This window comes from Pleurodeles waltl, chromosome 2_2 (assembly GCF_031143425.1).
Source record: "Pleurodeles waltl isolate 20211129_DDA chromosome 2_2, aPleWal1.hap1.20221129, whole genome shotgun sequence".
NCBI classification, from domain to species: Eukaryota; Metazoa; Chordata; class Amphibia; order Caudata; family Salamandridae; genus Pleurodeles; species Pleurodeles waltl.
Genome location: NC_090439.1, coordinates 666,478,184 through 666,496,226, shown reverse-complemented (window position 1 = coordinate 666,496,226; position 18,043 = coordinate 666,478,184). Strand labels below are relative to the sequence as shown.

Below are 18,043 nucleotides of genomic sequence, written 5' to 3'. Positions count from 1 at the left end.
AAGTTCCACCCATGTATGTCTTGTTATAGTGTGATGTGACTGTAGATAAATCACACTCCGAGGTAATCGAAAGATTTTAAATCATCACCTCTCCTTAGAAAAAGATCAGATCACTTGTCCTACTGTCCAGTTTCTTTTTTCTACATCCCTCAAGTCCAAATTTATTATGGATATAGGTCAACATACATTTTATAGACATGGCTACGCTCATAGGGCCAGATGTTCAAAGCCCTTCTGCATTTCTTAATGGTCTGAATCGGTATTTCGGGCCGATAAGAAATACAGAACGGCTTTTTCTGATGTACAAAGGCCTTTAGGGAATTGCAAAAAGGGATTATCTATTTGCAATTCCTTTTTTGATGTACAAAGCATTTCCTAAATGCCATTTGGGCATTTAGGAAATGCAATTACCATTGACTTGAAGTCGATGGTAACCATGTGCAATCAAAAAAAGCACCCCAAAATGCTTTTTTTTCAAAATTGCAATAGAGCATGCACATGCCCTTCAGGCATATTTGTGCTCTACATGTGAACCACTATTTTTGGGGTGCACAATGGGAGACCTTTTGCCCATTGCCATCCTTGGTTTTGCATTTCCCAAATAGCAATTTCCTTATAGGAAATCTCTATTTGGAAAATGCAAAACCAGCCCATTGTCATAAATGGCCTGAAATTTCTTATTCGCGATTTCCTAATAGTGATTCCTACTTTGTAGGCATCGCTATTATGAAATTACTATCTTTGTATGTAGCATTTCCTAAATAGCAATTTCAATGAAGTCGCTATTTAGGAAATGCTGAATTGCATTTTAGTACATCTGGCCCACTGTCTCTTTAGTTTTTTAATGTCCTTAGTGCAGTAATTGGCCATATGATTTAATGTCTAGAAATCAGTTAGGTCACTTGCATGGGGCAAAGCTATGTTCATTAAATAATATACACTAGAGGTTGTGAATCGCTGCATATGCGCCAAGAGCCATCGATGCAGGGAGTCAGGGCCAGATGTATCAAAGGGTTTTACCCATTCTGTGTCTATGGGAAAATGCATTGGTACATATGGCCCTCAGTCCTTACCTTTTAGCAGCATTCAGTTTCTTTTCCCCTGCAAGGTATACTGACATTGTTTCAGATGAAGACCAGCCAGTGGTGAACTACCACTGTGCCGAAAAGACCATTCTACGTTGGCGTTAGTATTCCATATTGTCGCCAGTTGGGTGCCACTTGCTGGTACATTATTTTCACTTTTCAGCAGAGAAGACATTTGTATTTTCTTACCACACACTGCACGTTAGCATAACAGTAGAAAATAATGCAAGTCAGAAATAAAGTTGTGAATTGAAGGTCAGTGTCAGGAACCCTGTGGCGAAAAACATACCTCTTACCAATGGAGAAGCCTCCGGTTATAGCAGTTGTTTCTGCTGTTGACAGCATTTAAGATCAGCTCAAATCTTATTTTATGTTCATTGATAAAGATTGCTATTTTTGCGTGGTCTTGTATCATGCAACGGGAAGCCATTGGTATAGCATTTACTGATAGTCATTTAACTAGATGTGGTAATTTGACCAAGTAGCTTTTTAAGGCAGTGGTATATTTTCGTAATAGGTGGTTCTCTCCTACACGTCAAATTAGGGTCTGTTTGGAAGATTCTTTGTAATATAAGAATTTCCCGCCCTTTTATGCTACAAAAGTGTTCAAACACACCTTTGGGTTACATTATTTATCTTAGCATTTGTGCTTATAGTTTATCAGCTGAACTCATAGCCCATTTCCTCTGGGGCCCTTTACATCACACTAAGATTATTCTTACTCTACATGTTAGTATGTACACGTTAGTATGTCTGTCGTACCCTCATACAAAATGCTTATTTATGTATGTTCACAATTAAGATTGCTTACATACATGTTATAGAGTTTATTATCGTTCATGTAAAAGTATTTCAATCAAAGGAAAAGAAAAGAAAAATATATGATTGGTTTGGTTAAAAGGTTATATTCGTTGTATAAAAGCTATAATGTTCTATAAAGAAAACCAAATGAAACTTAAAACTTGTTTTTGTAGTAGCATGAATATGTTGTTCTTTTTAAAAAAATACAGGAATCAGGTCGAACCACCACAGCACTCTATTTGTGAAATGAGCAACAGCACATCAGGAGCAGAAACAGTCTACACAATGGAATTGTCCCTTTAAATTATACATATAAATGCCAATTAAACTGAGCTAGGCGGATTCAAAACGTAAATAGGATGAGACCCTGTCTTGCGGCTCCCTGTCTCCCACAGTATACTGAAGGAACAAAAGAAAAGCAGGCGATGTTTGAAGACTGTTTGTTGTGTGATGTACTCAACTCATGCTGCATCTATGACATTCACTGTGCATGTACTGTGTTTACCGCTGTGTTTAATATTTTTGCTGACTGCGCTGGAATGCACTAAAATGGGGAAAAAAACGAGAACCACAACAAAATGGGGACCATTCTAGTTAGCCATTATTAGCATAACCCAAAACACTCTCCCCTATACACAGAGGTACATCATTGAAGTGTTGCTTATAGAGGGAGCCGGGGATGCAAAATGCATAGCAACATTACAAAACAAAATGAGTGTTGACATTTTTCAAACACTCACCCTCAGTCACAAATCGGGGTTTAGTTCATCGTTATTTTGCTTGCCACGTCGCTCCAGTTTGGACCCAATTATATGCAAGTAAGTTTTGACCCTGCTCCCTATGGGAACAGTCCAGCCTGAACTGCCAAGCCAGGTCTTCCCCAAACCAGAAACAAGCATCATGGGACTGGTTTTGGGGTTTCACCCCTCATCAGCCAGGCTAGTGTGAATCCAGTGGTGCAGCGAGCAAGGGACTGCACGTCTGAGCATACCCTGGCCACTTGGGGCGCATATGGCAATATAACAAAATAAAATGATGGACAGTGTTGAAACTTTTCAAACACTCACCTCCAGTCACAGATCTGGGTTTAATCCATCATTAATTTGCTTGCCAAATCACCCCAGTTTGGACCGAAGTAAAATGCAAACATGAGGATTTTGCATCTTCTCTTGGCCTCCTCATGCATTCCCAAACATTCAGAATCAAATAGCCTGAAGGGAAATAACAAGATACACTGCACGTTTACACTAAATGAACAGCCATTCGAGTAAATACCCACTTAAAACAAGTCCACCTCAACCAGTCTGTTCTTGAGAGACGCACAAGAGGGACAAGGTAAATTAGTGTTGAAAAAGAGGAAAGGCTGAGAACCATAGAGAAAGTGTGGGCTGCTATAACAGATCCCACTAATTTCCACTGTATGTCACTCAGATACTTTAACAGAGAGAGGAAGCCCTTCCTGTCTGAATAATTGAGATTTTTCAGTTTTTCAAAGCAAGTCTGAGGCCCTTGGGGGCATCTCTGTGCAAACACTAATCCAGCATGGACCTGAAACTCCATAAGAGGCTCCGAATTCTACAGACCGTACATCTGACTCCATAACCATACAAATAGTTTGCCATGATGGCTCCTCCTTAAAAGAAGGAGCCCCATCATGTAAGGATGTGTCAATAATGATGAAGGCTCAAAAGAAATAGATATGGAGAATCAAAGCATCATGGAGGATGGGAAACTGGATTAAGAATATGTTTTCAAGTAAAAGTGCAACTTTCCCTTTCGCTTACTAATTAACATTTTTGGATTTGTATAACACACACACACTACATTGTGCTTTTTGTGCAGATGTTGCAAGCTAGCCAATAATGCACTTGTTTAACCTATTACATTGCCTCATTTTATGCCTAAATTTCAACTTCCCTTTAGTAAATCTATTATCTATTCTAATTGTTTGGAAAACAGCAGGAAGTACCATATATTTTTCAAGGCAAGTGGCTACAAAATTGGGCAATCATAGTTGTAGGTGTTATTGTGTAAAAGTTGGTTATCCAGGTTATACATTTTTATCGCAGTGAGCATTCATTAAATAATTGAATGTAACAGTGATTTGCTTTCCTTCCTTTTTCACAGTCATACCCTGGTTCAAGTCTGGAGAGTGAAGATTTTAACATTCCACCAATTACACCCCCGTCACTCCCTGACCATTCTCTGTTGCACTTGTCAGAGGTGGAGGCTAGCTACCACTCCCTGTGCCATCCAATGAGTCAGGGTGGTCTGCTTCAGTTTCATCCTCAAAGCATGGACCTACCTGCAATTACTGTTTCTAACATGCTAGGCCAAGATGGGTCACTTCTTTCAAATTCCATCTCTATGGTAAGTGTTTGTTTTATTTAATTAAATGTTTATAAGCGTATATTAACATGTCTTATTAGAGTTTTCTAAGTGTTTTAAGGAAACATAAATTCTCAAATTATGTGAAATATTTATAAGCACACAGGCTAAAATGGTTCATCAAAGAGATCAAGAGATATTGATGTAGAATGCACAATAAGTTTTGTAAACTTCTATTTTTCTAGTTGTGTAGCACCATTATAATGTGTGTTTATCCATAGTACGTGTGGAGGTGTGCATGTCTGCCGCTTTTAGAGTATTTGTTTCTTCATTTATTTATATTATTTGTAAAGTGTGTGATTGCCTTGAGGTATCTATCGGGCCACAAGTCAATTTAATACCAAGGCTGTGCCCGGTGCTAGCCAGAGCCTAAAGATGAAAGATTCAGGTTTTCAGAAACCTTCTGTCCTTCATTTAGGGGTCTAGCCAAAAACAGAATTTTTAAATACGTATAGCAATATTACTCCCCTAACTTAAAATGCTATTCACAAACTTACGAACTGAGACATCCACCTCCATCTCTCTTCTCTTTTCAGCATGGAGTGCTCCACCATGGTGGCAGCAATCTCCGCATGCACAGGTACATGTTTCAGCACCAAATGTGGGAGGGACAAGGGGGAGTGGCTGGAAAATGAGGATTGCTTGCTTGTAAATGGGAGATTATAGGGAGATTTAGTGAGAGACATGCTAATACACATACCCATAAGTAAGAGCTCTGCTATTCAGAGACTGCAATTTTAAAGTAACTTCATCCTAAAGGTGTCAAAACAGGTGTTAATGTACTCCAGGCTAAGCCTTTGAGTAAGTCAAGCACCACCCATGGAGTGTGGTAAGTCAGCAGCAATCATATAGAAAACAATGGAGGTAGGGAAATGAGCAGCACCTCGTGTTCGATTCATTAAATTACTTCAACATTTAAACACTTAAGTTCTCAAATATATAAATTATATCTATTGTCAGTTGCCAGTAGGTAGTTATAGTTAGAAAAAAACGTTGTTTTTTTTTGTTTTGCCAATAATTTTGGCCTGTTTGACTAATCGTCAAGAAATTTTCAAAACTAGTACACAACTTACTTCAGCTGCTGTGTTGAAAGTTTCAGAGTGGTTCATCAAAAGGGTGCAGAGAAAGTGGGAGTCCCAAAACATGTTTTTCCTTAGCAATTTCCCATAGGAATTGTAGACATGACTACAGACCGACCCGCTGAATGGATTTACACCAGATTTGGCAGAAAGCTAGATCTTGGTCAAGAAATAGTGCGTTTTTGTAATTTGATGAAAATCCGTTCAGTAGTTTTGGAGTTATTAAAGGAACAATAAATATAGTTATGTAGGGAAGTGAATCCTCCATGGAGCCAGGTGGATTTGCAGATCCACATGCCAGCAGCACTGCTGGGATTGACTGGCCGCTACCAAAAGGTAAGTTGCAACTGCCATTTTGTTCACTGGGACTCGGTTCCTAGCTGGGAAAATAAAATTTAAAAAGTGATAGAAGGGGTCAGGGTAGAGGTCCCCTGATCCCATGGGACTAATTGAGGGCTCTTGAGGGACCCTTCACGGACAAGAAATTGTAAAAAAAACACGGTTTGTTTTAGCATGCGAGGATCTGAAAATCCACCTGGATTCTCCTGGATCCTCACGGATTCAGGTGGATCCACAAATACAAGCCTCATTTTTAAAAAACACATATACTCACTCACAGACCCACACACCTGCTCACACGCTCACTCACTCATCCACTTACACATCCACACAACCACTCACACACCCACTCATACAGCCACTCACAGACCCTCAAAACCATTCGCAGACCTACTCAGCGCTCACACAGCCACTTACACAACCAATTACACACCCACACAGCCCTCATACACCCAGTCACACACCAACTTACACACCGCCAAAGCCACTCACACACACACTCTCACACCCACTCACAGACCCACAAAACCACTCACATACCCACACAGCTACTTACCAACTACTCACACACCTGCACAGCCACTCCCACACCAAGTCACAGAGCCACACAGACAGTCACATATGCACCCACACACTGACCACTCACACACCCACTTACACAATGATACAACCACTCACACTCACTCACTCACGCCTGACATACCCAGGTTACAGGGATTTTATAGCTTGTAAATAGCAGTAAAAAACTAATGCCCTAAGGTAACTATAACTTGAGCAACCACCATGCACAGTTTTCTCCTAAATAATTTCACTACAAATGTTGCTGTGATATTATCAATGATGTCACAGAAAAGATCATGCATGATGTAATATGCGGGGTAATTAACAGTGCATGGCAAGGGCGCGAGTTATAGTTACCTTAGGGCATGAGCTATAGGTACTTGAGATAACTTTAACTCGATCTGCTGAATTTCTATGGTTTTGTATGTGTAAAGTCTGAACCTAACGATAACATCCCTGTAAGCTTTGTTTTTTTTTCAGTGAATTTCTAAGGTTTTTTACATTTTATTTCCTAACTATAACTTCACTGTAACCTTTGTTGTTTTCAGTGAATATATATATATATATAGTACAAAACAAAGGTTAAAGTAACTTTATAGTTAGGTGAAATGTTCAGTTTTAAACTCTAAAAGCCACTGAAATTCACCAGTAACTATAACTCGCGCCCTAAGATAACTATAACTCTCTCCCCCACCATGCACAGTGATATTAGCAATGATGTCAAAGAAGATGTCATGAGTGATTTAATATTTAAGGTAATTAGCAATGCATGGGCGATTTGTTTAAAGTGTGAGAGAGAGTGTGACAGTGGCCTAATGCATCCATGTACCAAGTTGATAACCAAATAGAGGTGAGGCCTCCCAGAATCACCAACTCTGTTTTGTTTGTGTTAAGTTTCAGACAACTAAGAAATTGCATAAGCATTCATAAAAAATGTCACCAACAACAGCAAGATCAGGACTATAAAAAGTATTTGAAATACCAATTATCCTGAATGCCCATTGGTGTGTTGCATTATCTATCTTAAATAGTCATAGGGCCTGAATAGGAGTTGGGCGAATGGAATGACCTGTCCGTCGAACTTCCGACGGGGAGGTTGCCGCCTTACTGGCTACTTCTCTTCCGCACTTATAAAGACTTTCCTGCTGGGCGAAATGGTGGAATCCAAGGTTTCCGCCCGTCAGCCAAACAGGAAAGTGGTGGCAACATTGTCACCGGCTAGTAATAGAGCCGGGGGCAATGCTGCCACCACAGGGGGCTCCGGCATCCTCACAATGCTCACTATCTGCTGTGCAGACAGTGAGCATTGCGAGGCTGCTGGGCAGGGGGACCGCCGCACTGCCCATGCCAAGTGCATAGGCAGTGCAGGCCCCCCGTGATGTGTTCTCCGCCCGTCTTTTCACCATGAAAAGGCTGGCAGAGAACCAGATCATAGTCAGCAGGACGGCACTGCATGCAGCGCCACGCCGGCTGATTATGACCTCAGTCACCATCAGCCATCAGGATAATCGATCACAGCGGAGACGGCGGAACCCTGGTCTGACCGCCAGGGTCGTAATGTAGCAGTCGGACCTTTACCATTATGACTTCTATAGAAGGATACTCTGTGACACGTGGTTCTCAGAAGCCTGCCCCATCATTTTCCATTTTTAATGATCTTTTCATAGTTCAGATCTTTGAATTATGTTTGGAAAGCAGAAAAAACAAGGAATGGTTTCTGATCATAGAATAAATACCATTTAAAACAAACAGGCATCAATAGTCACATAGCACGGTTGCCACAAGAAGCTGGTATCAACTATGATCGTCTGTCTGTATAGCAGCACAGATTAGGTCCAAACAATGTCAGCAACTGGCTCTAAAAGAAAGCATATACAATGCACAGGGTAAGACTTTATCTCCAAAAGAATGTCATAAACTACATAGACCACTGCTTGTGTCTCCCACCTTCAGAACAAGCATTCCAGAGGGGGTTGAATAAAAGATTTGAAAATGATTTATTACTCTGTCTGTCCTCTGGTGAACTGCCCATCACAACACCAGTGGGTCTTTCTGTTCGAAATATTATTAATTTGTTTTTAATTTTGTATTTCGAAAATGTTATTTGCTCTGAAGTATTAAATGATTACAGGCCGTTGATGTGCCTCTGGAGAGCCAGTGACCAGTCAGGTTGTGGACGAGACTCAGCAGGACCTATGCATACATTATGAAAGAGGAGGTCATTTCTTCAGATCTTGAAGAAAAGAAACACAGAGCGTCAGTTTACTGTTGGAGTTACGAATACACACATAAGTATTATACAAGTCAGGTTATATATACACTGCCACACCACTCTGGAATTCAAGAATTGTTTCTTCATCGTCCCTTACAATTCTTTTTTTAGTTCACGTTCTGTGATTAATGGCTGTCAAACCACAGCCCAATCCAGATTTCTAGCTGATTTCTTTTCCCATTGTATATGAGGAAAGAGCATCTTGAAGTCCAAATCGCAAACAGTTGTGGTTTGCATAAGATGAATCAAATACTTTTTCACAGCATTTAACTGGAGAGTGATCTTCTTAGCAGGCAAGGACTAATTTTGTAAATATTTTACCTACACGTGCCAGCAGGTTTCATCCAGGGTCTAAAGAAAAAAGATCACATCCCTCCTATTGTAATGAAAGTGTACTGCCTCCAATGCTTAATTTGAGCCATTGGTTGCTGGTGTGGGACCCTGGCACTCATTTGTGGGGACCAGCACTTGTTTTTCCTCATCAGACGTTTCCGGGGATCAAGAGAGGGAAAACATACAAGAAGGGGAAAAAAGGAGGAAGACGGACAAAACGTAACAAAAGGAGAAAGCATGGACCTGGAGAAGTGAGATAAAGAGGCCTGGAATGTCTGGAAGTGGATTAAATAGGCCTGAGGTGGATTCAGTACCAGGCAGCCTTGGCACTGGGTGCACAGCATTTAATAGCGCTGGCTGCAGGCCTCTGAGCTGACCTTTGAATGCAAAGAAGAATTGAAAAAAGCAAAGAAACAGGCGTTTTCCATCTATGCGCCCACTATTTAGACCAACATCACTGTGTCCCTCAGTGCCTCCCAAGCCTGCTCCAACATAGGAAAGAGTTGAAGACCCACATCTTTACAAAGCATTACATCCCTAGGCTTTAACAGTACACTTCTGCGCCTACAATCCAGCTATCCTCCATTCACTCGTTGACTTTGCCTTTGACCTTGTACAGCGCTCTGCTGCCTTTTAGCTAGGTTTGCACTATACTAAGAAAGGATACATACTACATTAATAAATAAAAATTTCCAAAAAAATGTGATTGTTGGGCTATGCTTTTTAATAAGAGAAGTATCAAGTGGCTTAGTAATAGTTTTAAATAAACCTTATAGATTAAAAGGCATTGATTGAATGAGCACAACATTTTGCTAACAGTACTGGGTTTCCATAAAAACAGTGGATAAAAAGCCAACTTTTCACATTGCTAAAGAGTTCCTCTATATTTTTAAACATAGGATCTTTCTATTTAAATGTTGTGCCTCACATGGTCCCAATATCCTTTGTTTCCTCAAAAATAACAAAGGTTTTGGGAACCAAATAAATCTTGATGAAGCAGATCATTTAATAACCTCAAAATAAATTAGATTTTAAGCCAAGAAAAATAAATAAGTGCCGTTCATAGTTTAATTTGGACTGTATTACCTCTGTTTTTCTTCTTTAGTCCTGCAATCTAGCTGTAATATATAAACATAGGTATTTTCTTTTTGTGATTTCACTAAAAAGCAGGTGCAATATTACTCTTGGCAACACAATAATCCAAGTATGGCTGTAATGTGCTTTGTAGTTGGTAGTATGTGTTTCTCACACCCTTGGATACCATTGTTTTAAAATCAAGTATTTTTCCTGTCTTTGTATTATTTTTCCGGTATTTTATTTTACACCTGTTTTTTAGAAAGTACTGGATATCTGGTACTCTTGCATTAACAACTGGGCATATTTGGTGTTTGATTTACACTTTTGTATTACCTTATTGCATTTTAACTGTCTCTATTCTTTGTGGGCCATTGTCAGCGCCGTATGTAACTCCTTGTCACGTTCTTGAAAGACAGTTTTAATCCGTGTTAACTGTCATGTGTAAATATTGATGAATTTGCTAGAAGTCTTGAAAATATACCTCTACTTTTTAAAGTACAGTTGTTTTTAGCTTCCCGTTTACATATCTGACAGTTCCTATATTCCCCAGAACTACAGAATCAAACTAACTTGAATTAGATCTTCAGAAATCTTGGTTTAATACTTAATGTTATGAAGTTACCACAAACTGATGATTGACATGTTCCTTTCTAAAGAGAATGACAGCCTCAGCAGCAACCTCTCTGCCTGGAACAACTCCAGGTGGCCTACCTCCCTCTGAGCCGCCCTCACCCCCTTCACCCAAGTACGGAACCTAGGCATCATCCTTGACTCAGCACCCAACATGACTCAACAAGTCAATGCAGTCTCCTCTTCCTACTACAACACCCTCCGCAAGATTTTCAAGTGGATTCCCATTGAAACCAGAAAAACAGTCACCCACGCCCTAGTCAGCAGCCGTCTGGACTCCGGCAACGCACTCTATGCAGGAACCACGGACAAATTACAAAAGAAAATGCAACACACCAGAAACGCCTCCGCCCGACTCATCCTTGACGTCCCACGCCGCAACCACATCTCAGCCCATCTCAGAGAACTACACTGGCTACCCGTATCTGAGAGGATCACCTTTAAACTACTCAACCACGCACACAAAGCCCTCCACAACACAGGTCCAGCCTATCTCAACAACAGACTCACCTTCCACACCCCCGCCCGTCAGCTCCGCTCCGCCAGCCCCGCCCTCGTCTCTGTCCCTCGCATCCACTGCTCCACCACCGGAGGAAGATCCTTCTCATACCTCGCCTCCAAGACCTGGAACTCCCTACCGCTCCAACTGCGCCAGACCCAGACCTCCTAGCCTTCAGAAAACGCCTCAAGACATGGCTTTTCGACCACTAGCTCCCCCCCCCCAAGCACCTTGACACCCTAACGGGTGAGTAACGCGCTTTTAAATTGTTTGATTGATTGATTGATTGAACCTGCTTATGAGGCCTCATAAAAAATATGTGCTATGCTAGTGATATTTATGCAGCGTGAACCTGATGCATCTGTAACTGGTGTGGTCTATTAGAAATTGAAGAGCATGTATTCACAGCCTTATGTGTTCTTTGCTGTAAGAAATATGCTTTGCCACATGGGTCTAGGCAGCTTGAGAACCAGTGGAAGGAGATGCCCTATTTTCAGGGTTCTGCAAATTCGGCCCTGGAGAGCCGGGTCCATGCCAGGTTTTTAGCATATCCACATTTAGAAAAAAGATGTTTCAGAAATCTACATTCTTCTAAATGTGGATATGCTAAAAACCTGGCATGGACCCGGCTCTCCAGGACCGATTTTTCAGAACCCTGCCCTATTTGAACAACAATACAGTGGTGATGCGGGGTTACCGGTGGTTGAAAAGGACATGTTTATGCTGACAGGGTTTATAAAAGTGGCTTTGATAGTATTACATTGCCTTTTGGTTGCTCTTTGGTACTGTAGTAGATGTACGTCTTCAGAAGGGTTTGAAATGTAGAAGGAGAGGACAAGCAAGGTTATTGACAAGGAAGGTGATTTTGTGTGTGTTGCATTGACAGCAACATGCAAGCAGGTTCACTGTTGGAGTTCTGATCAGTGTAAAGAAAACAAGATCTATTAAACCGTCATAGAATCAGCAATAATCCATGGCAAAAGCAGGACTGTAAATTTGAGGGAAAAAAATTGCCAAAGCTAAATTATCTTAAATACGTATGCTAAAGCACAGGTCAAGTATTGCTTCACAGAATTTAACCTGAGCTAGTGGAAATTGGTAACACAGAATTTTTGCACTGATGAGAACACCTTAGCATTCACAAATTAATAGTTAAGGGCAGACATATGGCTATTCTGGGTAATCCTACCTGGAACAGTAGGTGAATACCAACAAACTCCTCAATTTGGGTATATCCACATACCTCTTGTAGGCAGGTTAAAACCCAAAATAGACTCTTGGTGAAAATGAGTGAAAATCCCCTACTTGAATGAGTAACAAACCCCTGTTTAAGAAGATCCTTTATTGAGAAGCTTCTATATGGAAAACCAAAAAATAAATGTGCTAAAAACACATTTGCATCTGATTTCCATAAGCATATTTCCCCTGTTGGAAACAATATGTATGTATGAATGTATGGATGTATGCGGATGCGTAAAGCCCAAACAGCTGCAAAGCAACAGTGCTGTTTATTGAGACATCAATAGACACCCCACAAGTGGGATAAAAGAGTTCCCTTTATTATTCAAATTCTAGAAAACGTTCCCATATATTTTGGATTGCACTGACTAGATATACTTTTAAGGCAAGGCCATCACGTCATGCCTTTGGTGACTTAGATTCTCAAGGTTCTTTGTTCTTATTCCACAGTCCGTGGCAAGATTTTGTTTTTTTTCCATTTACTAAGTACTTTATTCATGAAAATGACCGGTTTAGATCGGAGGCACATTTAATTTCTGCCTTGCCTAAATAGGACAGATAATCCTAAAGCAAAAATAATTTTCTTTATATATTCCCAGTGAAAAATATAGAAGAATGTGGTTGGTGTCTCTTACGAACACCATCAGGTTGAGAGAAAGTGCGTTGGTTTTCTATTTCCCATTATAGACTTCCAATCTGTTTAGCAGTAAATGAGTTTTTCATGGCTGACCTCACGGATTCATATTCCGGAACAATGCCTTTAGGGACGATGTCTATCACTCAGATGGGCTTAGTTGTGTATGTTTCACAGATGATGATAAACTTTCACAAACCTGAAACACAGGTTTATTGGATACTAGTACATGTCAGAAATAAATATCTCCCATTTCTTTTCTTTTTATTTATTAGCTTTAAAGAGGGACAATTTATTTTTTACACCCTCCATTAGGCTCTGGGCAGTAATTTTAGAAATTAGATTCCTCATAGAAGTGGAAACAAGTATGGATTTCCTGAAAAATATAAAATATTGTGATTCATGTTTTTTTCCTCTTACTGGTAAGCTGAAATTGATATGAATGACGTAAAGGGACCCAGCTGTAAGGCCAATAAACCGGTCTTAATGGAGAAAGAGAAATGCGCTGCTCTTTGATAACGAGTCAGAGTAATGGGGTGTGGAAGTCACCCTCTGTATCCTAGGCTTACAATTTAGAACCCAAGTTTGTCTTTAAACACTAATGTTCCCAGACTGACATTAATATAGCAACTTTATGGATTCCACGGCTAAACAAGACAGACATTCTGCCCAGCAAGGACAGCGATTTGCCTTTCTGGGAGAACTGTGAGCACATGGCCTTAAGAGCTAGTAGATAGTCACAGTGAATTGCTGAACGAGAGGCAGGGCTGAACCCCCTGTTCTGAAAATGGAACCTAGATCTGTAAGGGTGTCAGAACACACTCTACAACAAGGCACCTCAGAAGCCAAGAGAAATGTGGAAAAGAGAACGGGCAACCCATTATGGGTGCAACTAAGGGCTGAACTTACTAAAGTTTTACACAGGTACTTGTGTGGAGTATTCTAATGCAAAACGTAGCATCTATTTATTGCACATTTTAAGGTCCTGCCAGTGCAGCAAAAAAATTGCAGTGTGCTTCACGAGTGCCCATGCAATGATACCCTTAAATATCTTTGTTAACAGTGAGTATGAAACTAATAGACTGATTCATGTAACTGCACCCGCAGATTTCTTGCAAATGTTGGTTTGCATTTAGTTTCACAATCCAGACTACCAATTGAGAGGTGGCTGGGCACATTTGCTGGTTGACCCACCGTGATTTGCGGAGAAGTGTGTGCATCTCCACTTCTTGAATATGCATTGGCTCTCATGCTCCACCTTGGTGGATCTCAGCACGCTTCCAACTTTTCACCCATTCCACCCTCTGGTAGTATGGGACTTGCAATGCCACCAGTGGCAATGTTGTCTCCTGAACGTGCTGTGCCTTCCACTGTGGAAGTCGAGCGCTAGTTCAGTAAGGGATTACACCAGCACATCACCCTGAGAATGTTCTCTGCCATGTCGCATGGCGTGCTTCCAATCACACATTATGCGCTGGGACAGATGGCAGTGTGATAAGCAATTTGCAAACACGTGGCACGTGCGCAAACTCACCTGATGATTCAGTAGATGTGCAAAATATTACTTTATTTTTTCATGGGCTTCAAAGATCAGGAAAAATCGTATGTAAATTTGGCACTGAATATTAATATTAGTGCCTCACAAATATATTCACTGAATCACAATGATACACATTTCAGAGGTTAGTTTCATATTACACTTGAACACACACAATGATATAAATTACAAAAACACTAGAGTGTGTCTTTTCTCAAAATGAGTTAACATTATTGTTGGGCAAACCTAGCACGTATATCCAAACGCCAGCCATTGCAATGTGTATGAATTCTTTTAATGCATCTCCTAGGGAAAATGATCCGCATTTCAAACCGATGTATATTGCTGTGCAAGGCCATGGCTGTGTGTTATGTACTAGGAAGCAGCAGTGGAGACCTTGATACCTTCAGTGTGATAGGAATAACTGTCAGTGTTGCTTTTTGTTTGATTGACAGGGTTGCATTTCTAGGAAAGAAAGTAAAATAAGTAGCAGAGTTGTCTGAGGCAGATGAAGGAAAGGGGTCTCCTTGTCCAGGCACCTTGACAGGTTGATATTTAGAAATCCTTAGTTACCTTCAGAAATTGCAAAGGTATACTGTTCTGCAAAAGGGAATATGTGAAACTCACTAAGCCCTAGATAGATGGCAGGTCCATCATACTACTGCTATGACGAACACAGTGGGTAAAGTGTGTGTAAGTGATAAACAATGGACGTCATGTACTGTTACAGTCCCTTCACTGTTATGGGACAGAGGCGCACTGAGAAGAAATACAAGTTTGCAAGGTGTACCTCAGAGGTGAGGATATGAATTAAAAGACATTTCATAAACACCTTACATCTTGTAGCCCTTAAAAGCACCCTCTAGTAATAGAATGGGATATTTGCAGACCAAAGACCACCAAGGAATCCACATGCTCTGCCTGCATTATTATTTTATCAAATAATATTCCAGGGATTGGGGTACTTCCGCTAGACAAGATGGGAAAATAGGAGAATTATGCCCACCTTCTTACTTGACTGCACGACATGTTTGCAGCATTTTCTTATTTGACTGGCATGCCCAATACACTGCAAACCTATTCTCTGACAGTGATTATGGGATGAGGCCTAGGATTAGTCAATGTGGAGAAGCTTCTTAGGTGACGGTCCCTTGGCCCATTTAGAAATGCAGCAACAACTTGGAGGGAATTCGTCAAGCTAACTCCAGTTCACCAGTTGTGCTCGCTAACAGTGTTTATGTATGTATTCATTGGCCTTCCTAATATCTACAAAAGAATGGAACACTATACATATCAGTGAGGGAACGTTGGAATTATGCTAGCAGAAATATGGTATAATTCAAAAACATCTATTGCGGCACGTGGCAGAAAAGAAAGAGGATCCCTGCTTTGGAGCCAGAATCCGGAGGACACAGGATTGTGGATCAGGTGTTGCTTGGAAGCGGTGGGCGTTAAGCGAGAGCGCATGCCTGATGTTATTCCAGATTCTTGGTACATAGATGGTGAAGGCTCGGCTCTTATGTTTTTAATTTTTTACATTTCCTGGTTCTTTGTGCTACGCTGTTGGTTGCACTGTTGGTTGCATGGAGCGGTGCGTTTTTCCATCATGTATGCCGATGCACTGATGAGCACCATGTTCAGCATCACACAAAAAAAAGAAAGAAAATGATTAAAATATCCACATACATGACCTAGTGCCGAAAAGAATATTGTTTGTACAACTCACGAACACTGTGAAGGTCGAGGAGAGCCTTTCATGTGGTTTGCCGAGTACGATTAAGCTGCTCTTTGTATTGGAAGTACAACAGTTTTGACAATCCTCCCATGCATACAGACTGTACACGAGATTGGAAACTGCAGCACATATTTCTATGGGTCTATAGGGAGAGCAGCAGAGAAGTGAATTCAGATGCATTAGAGCAGCATGAATTTCTAATATGTTGCTATTATGGAAAGGGCTAGTGGCATATTGAATAATGCAGCTTTCAGAGCCGAGCTGAGTGTTATTACAAGCAGCCTGATTGCTGTTTTTAAAATAAATGTTTAAAAAATATTACCGAGGCACTTTCTTTTTCATGTAATGCATAAAACATGGAACAATGGATTAGAGCTCAGGATCTTAAAATACGCCAAAGAGCAGGTGATGTCAGCTCCAATTCTTTTCAAAAGCCAGTGATAGAAGAAAGCGTTTGAAATTAAACGGATGTCGCTACACTTTATTTCTTAGAAAACGGCAAAGAAAGACTTGGCTCTGCAGCCGTTGACAGACTAATAAAGGCCTGGCATAATTAGTCGACATATGCCAGAGTGCATTAAAAAATTATCAATGGTAGCCTGGTCTGTTGTCATAGTGTGCGGCAACAGTGTGGCAATCCAGGAGAGATTCTACTTGATGGTTCCTTTCAAGCATCTTTCCTCCGGGATGGAACCACTAAAATGCCTTCTTCTCTGGGTACTTTGCATTTTTTCCCGTTTCCAGCTGCTAGCTTCTTTTTGTTGCCTGGTTGAATTCTGCTTTACATACGAAATTCGCGTGTAGTCTAGTGACCGATCCCAAATGCTGCGTTGTGCCACAGTGTCTCATGAGAATAACTTACATAAACCCACCCGCATGATTTTAACCCTGGTGAAAAAGGAAAACAACCATTTGCAATGCAACGGGTCTCGCATTTCTCCGAGTTAGAGCTATCAGCAGTTGTAAACTCACAACCGGACTTTTCTTGTCTTTTTAAATGGAAAAAAAACGAGCGCGATCGCGCTGCTAGACAAGCGAGATCGCCCTGTGAAAAAAAAGAAAAAAAAGTAGTCCACAAACCAGATGGAAAACAGCGAGCTTCGTATGTTTTTAGTACTTGGTCGCTGCGCTCAAAGAGGGCTAACCACCGGAAAAGGCATGACGTATGCGTGCCTTCCACTAATGAAAGCGAGCAGATTTTAAAAGGCAAGCCAACAAACCAATGAAAGACACTGACGTGACATGGACGGGGCTCCGAGCCCTTTTCTAACTACTAAAGTGTCTCGCAAGCGATATGCAAGCACATGCTACGCAGGCTCGATCCTAAAAATGAAAACATCTTTGGTTAAGCGTGTTAGCCACATATTTTACATCAGACTGAGCTTTTTTCCTCGCTGCTCAGAGTCCTGCCCCACTTACGCAATTGGCTGACTGAACTATCGTTGCCCCCACACAGAGACAATTTCATCATTCATCTGCCCCGCACACTACCCTGATAAGCATTGTTGGGAGGGGCCACACGCTTACCTCCTTCCCCCTCCCCCACATCAAGCTACTGAATGCTCCTAATGACTATCTGCAACATTTACCCTGGTAACGCCCCCCCCCCTCCTACCAACACACACACACACACACAGCCGTCAGCTAAGCTTTGCCCCTGGTTGCACAGAGTGTGTTTTATTTACAACCAGAAAACAGGCGAGTGTCTTCTGTTAGAAGAAGTGCGTTAAGGGTTCTTTAAAATCAACCTGTTTTAGGTGTGTGTGGAGGCGTGGCCCCTTCACTGATTTAGGAATAAGGTGCAGAATGTCGCATATTCTGAAGACAAACTGCA

At 41.0% G+C, this 18,043-nt stretch overlaps 1 protein-coding gene across 1 annotated transcript in view; it reads left to right on the top strand.

Annotated features, from left to right (window-relative positions):
• The window catches only part of TOX (thymocyte selection associated high mobility group box), a 308,168-nt gene that overhangs the window by 171,137 nt on the left and 118,988 nt on the right, over nucleotides 1-18,043 (top strand). The window contains exon 3 of the mRNA XM_069220230.1: nucleotides 4,014-4,256. Coding sequence (XP_069076331.1) covers nucleotides 4,014-4,256 — 243 coding nt within the window. The remainder of the gene's footprint in view (nucleotides 1-4,013; nucleotides 4,257-18,043) is intronic.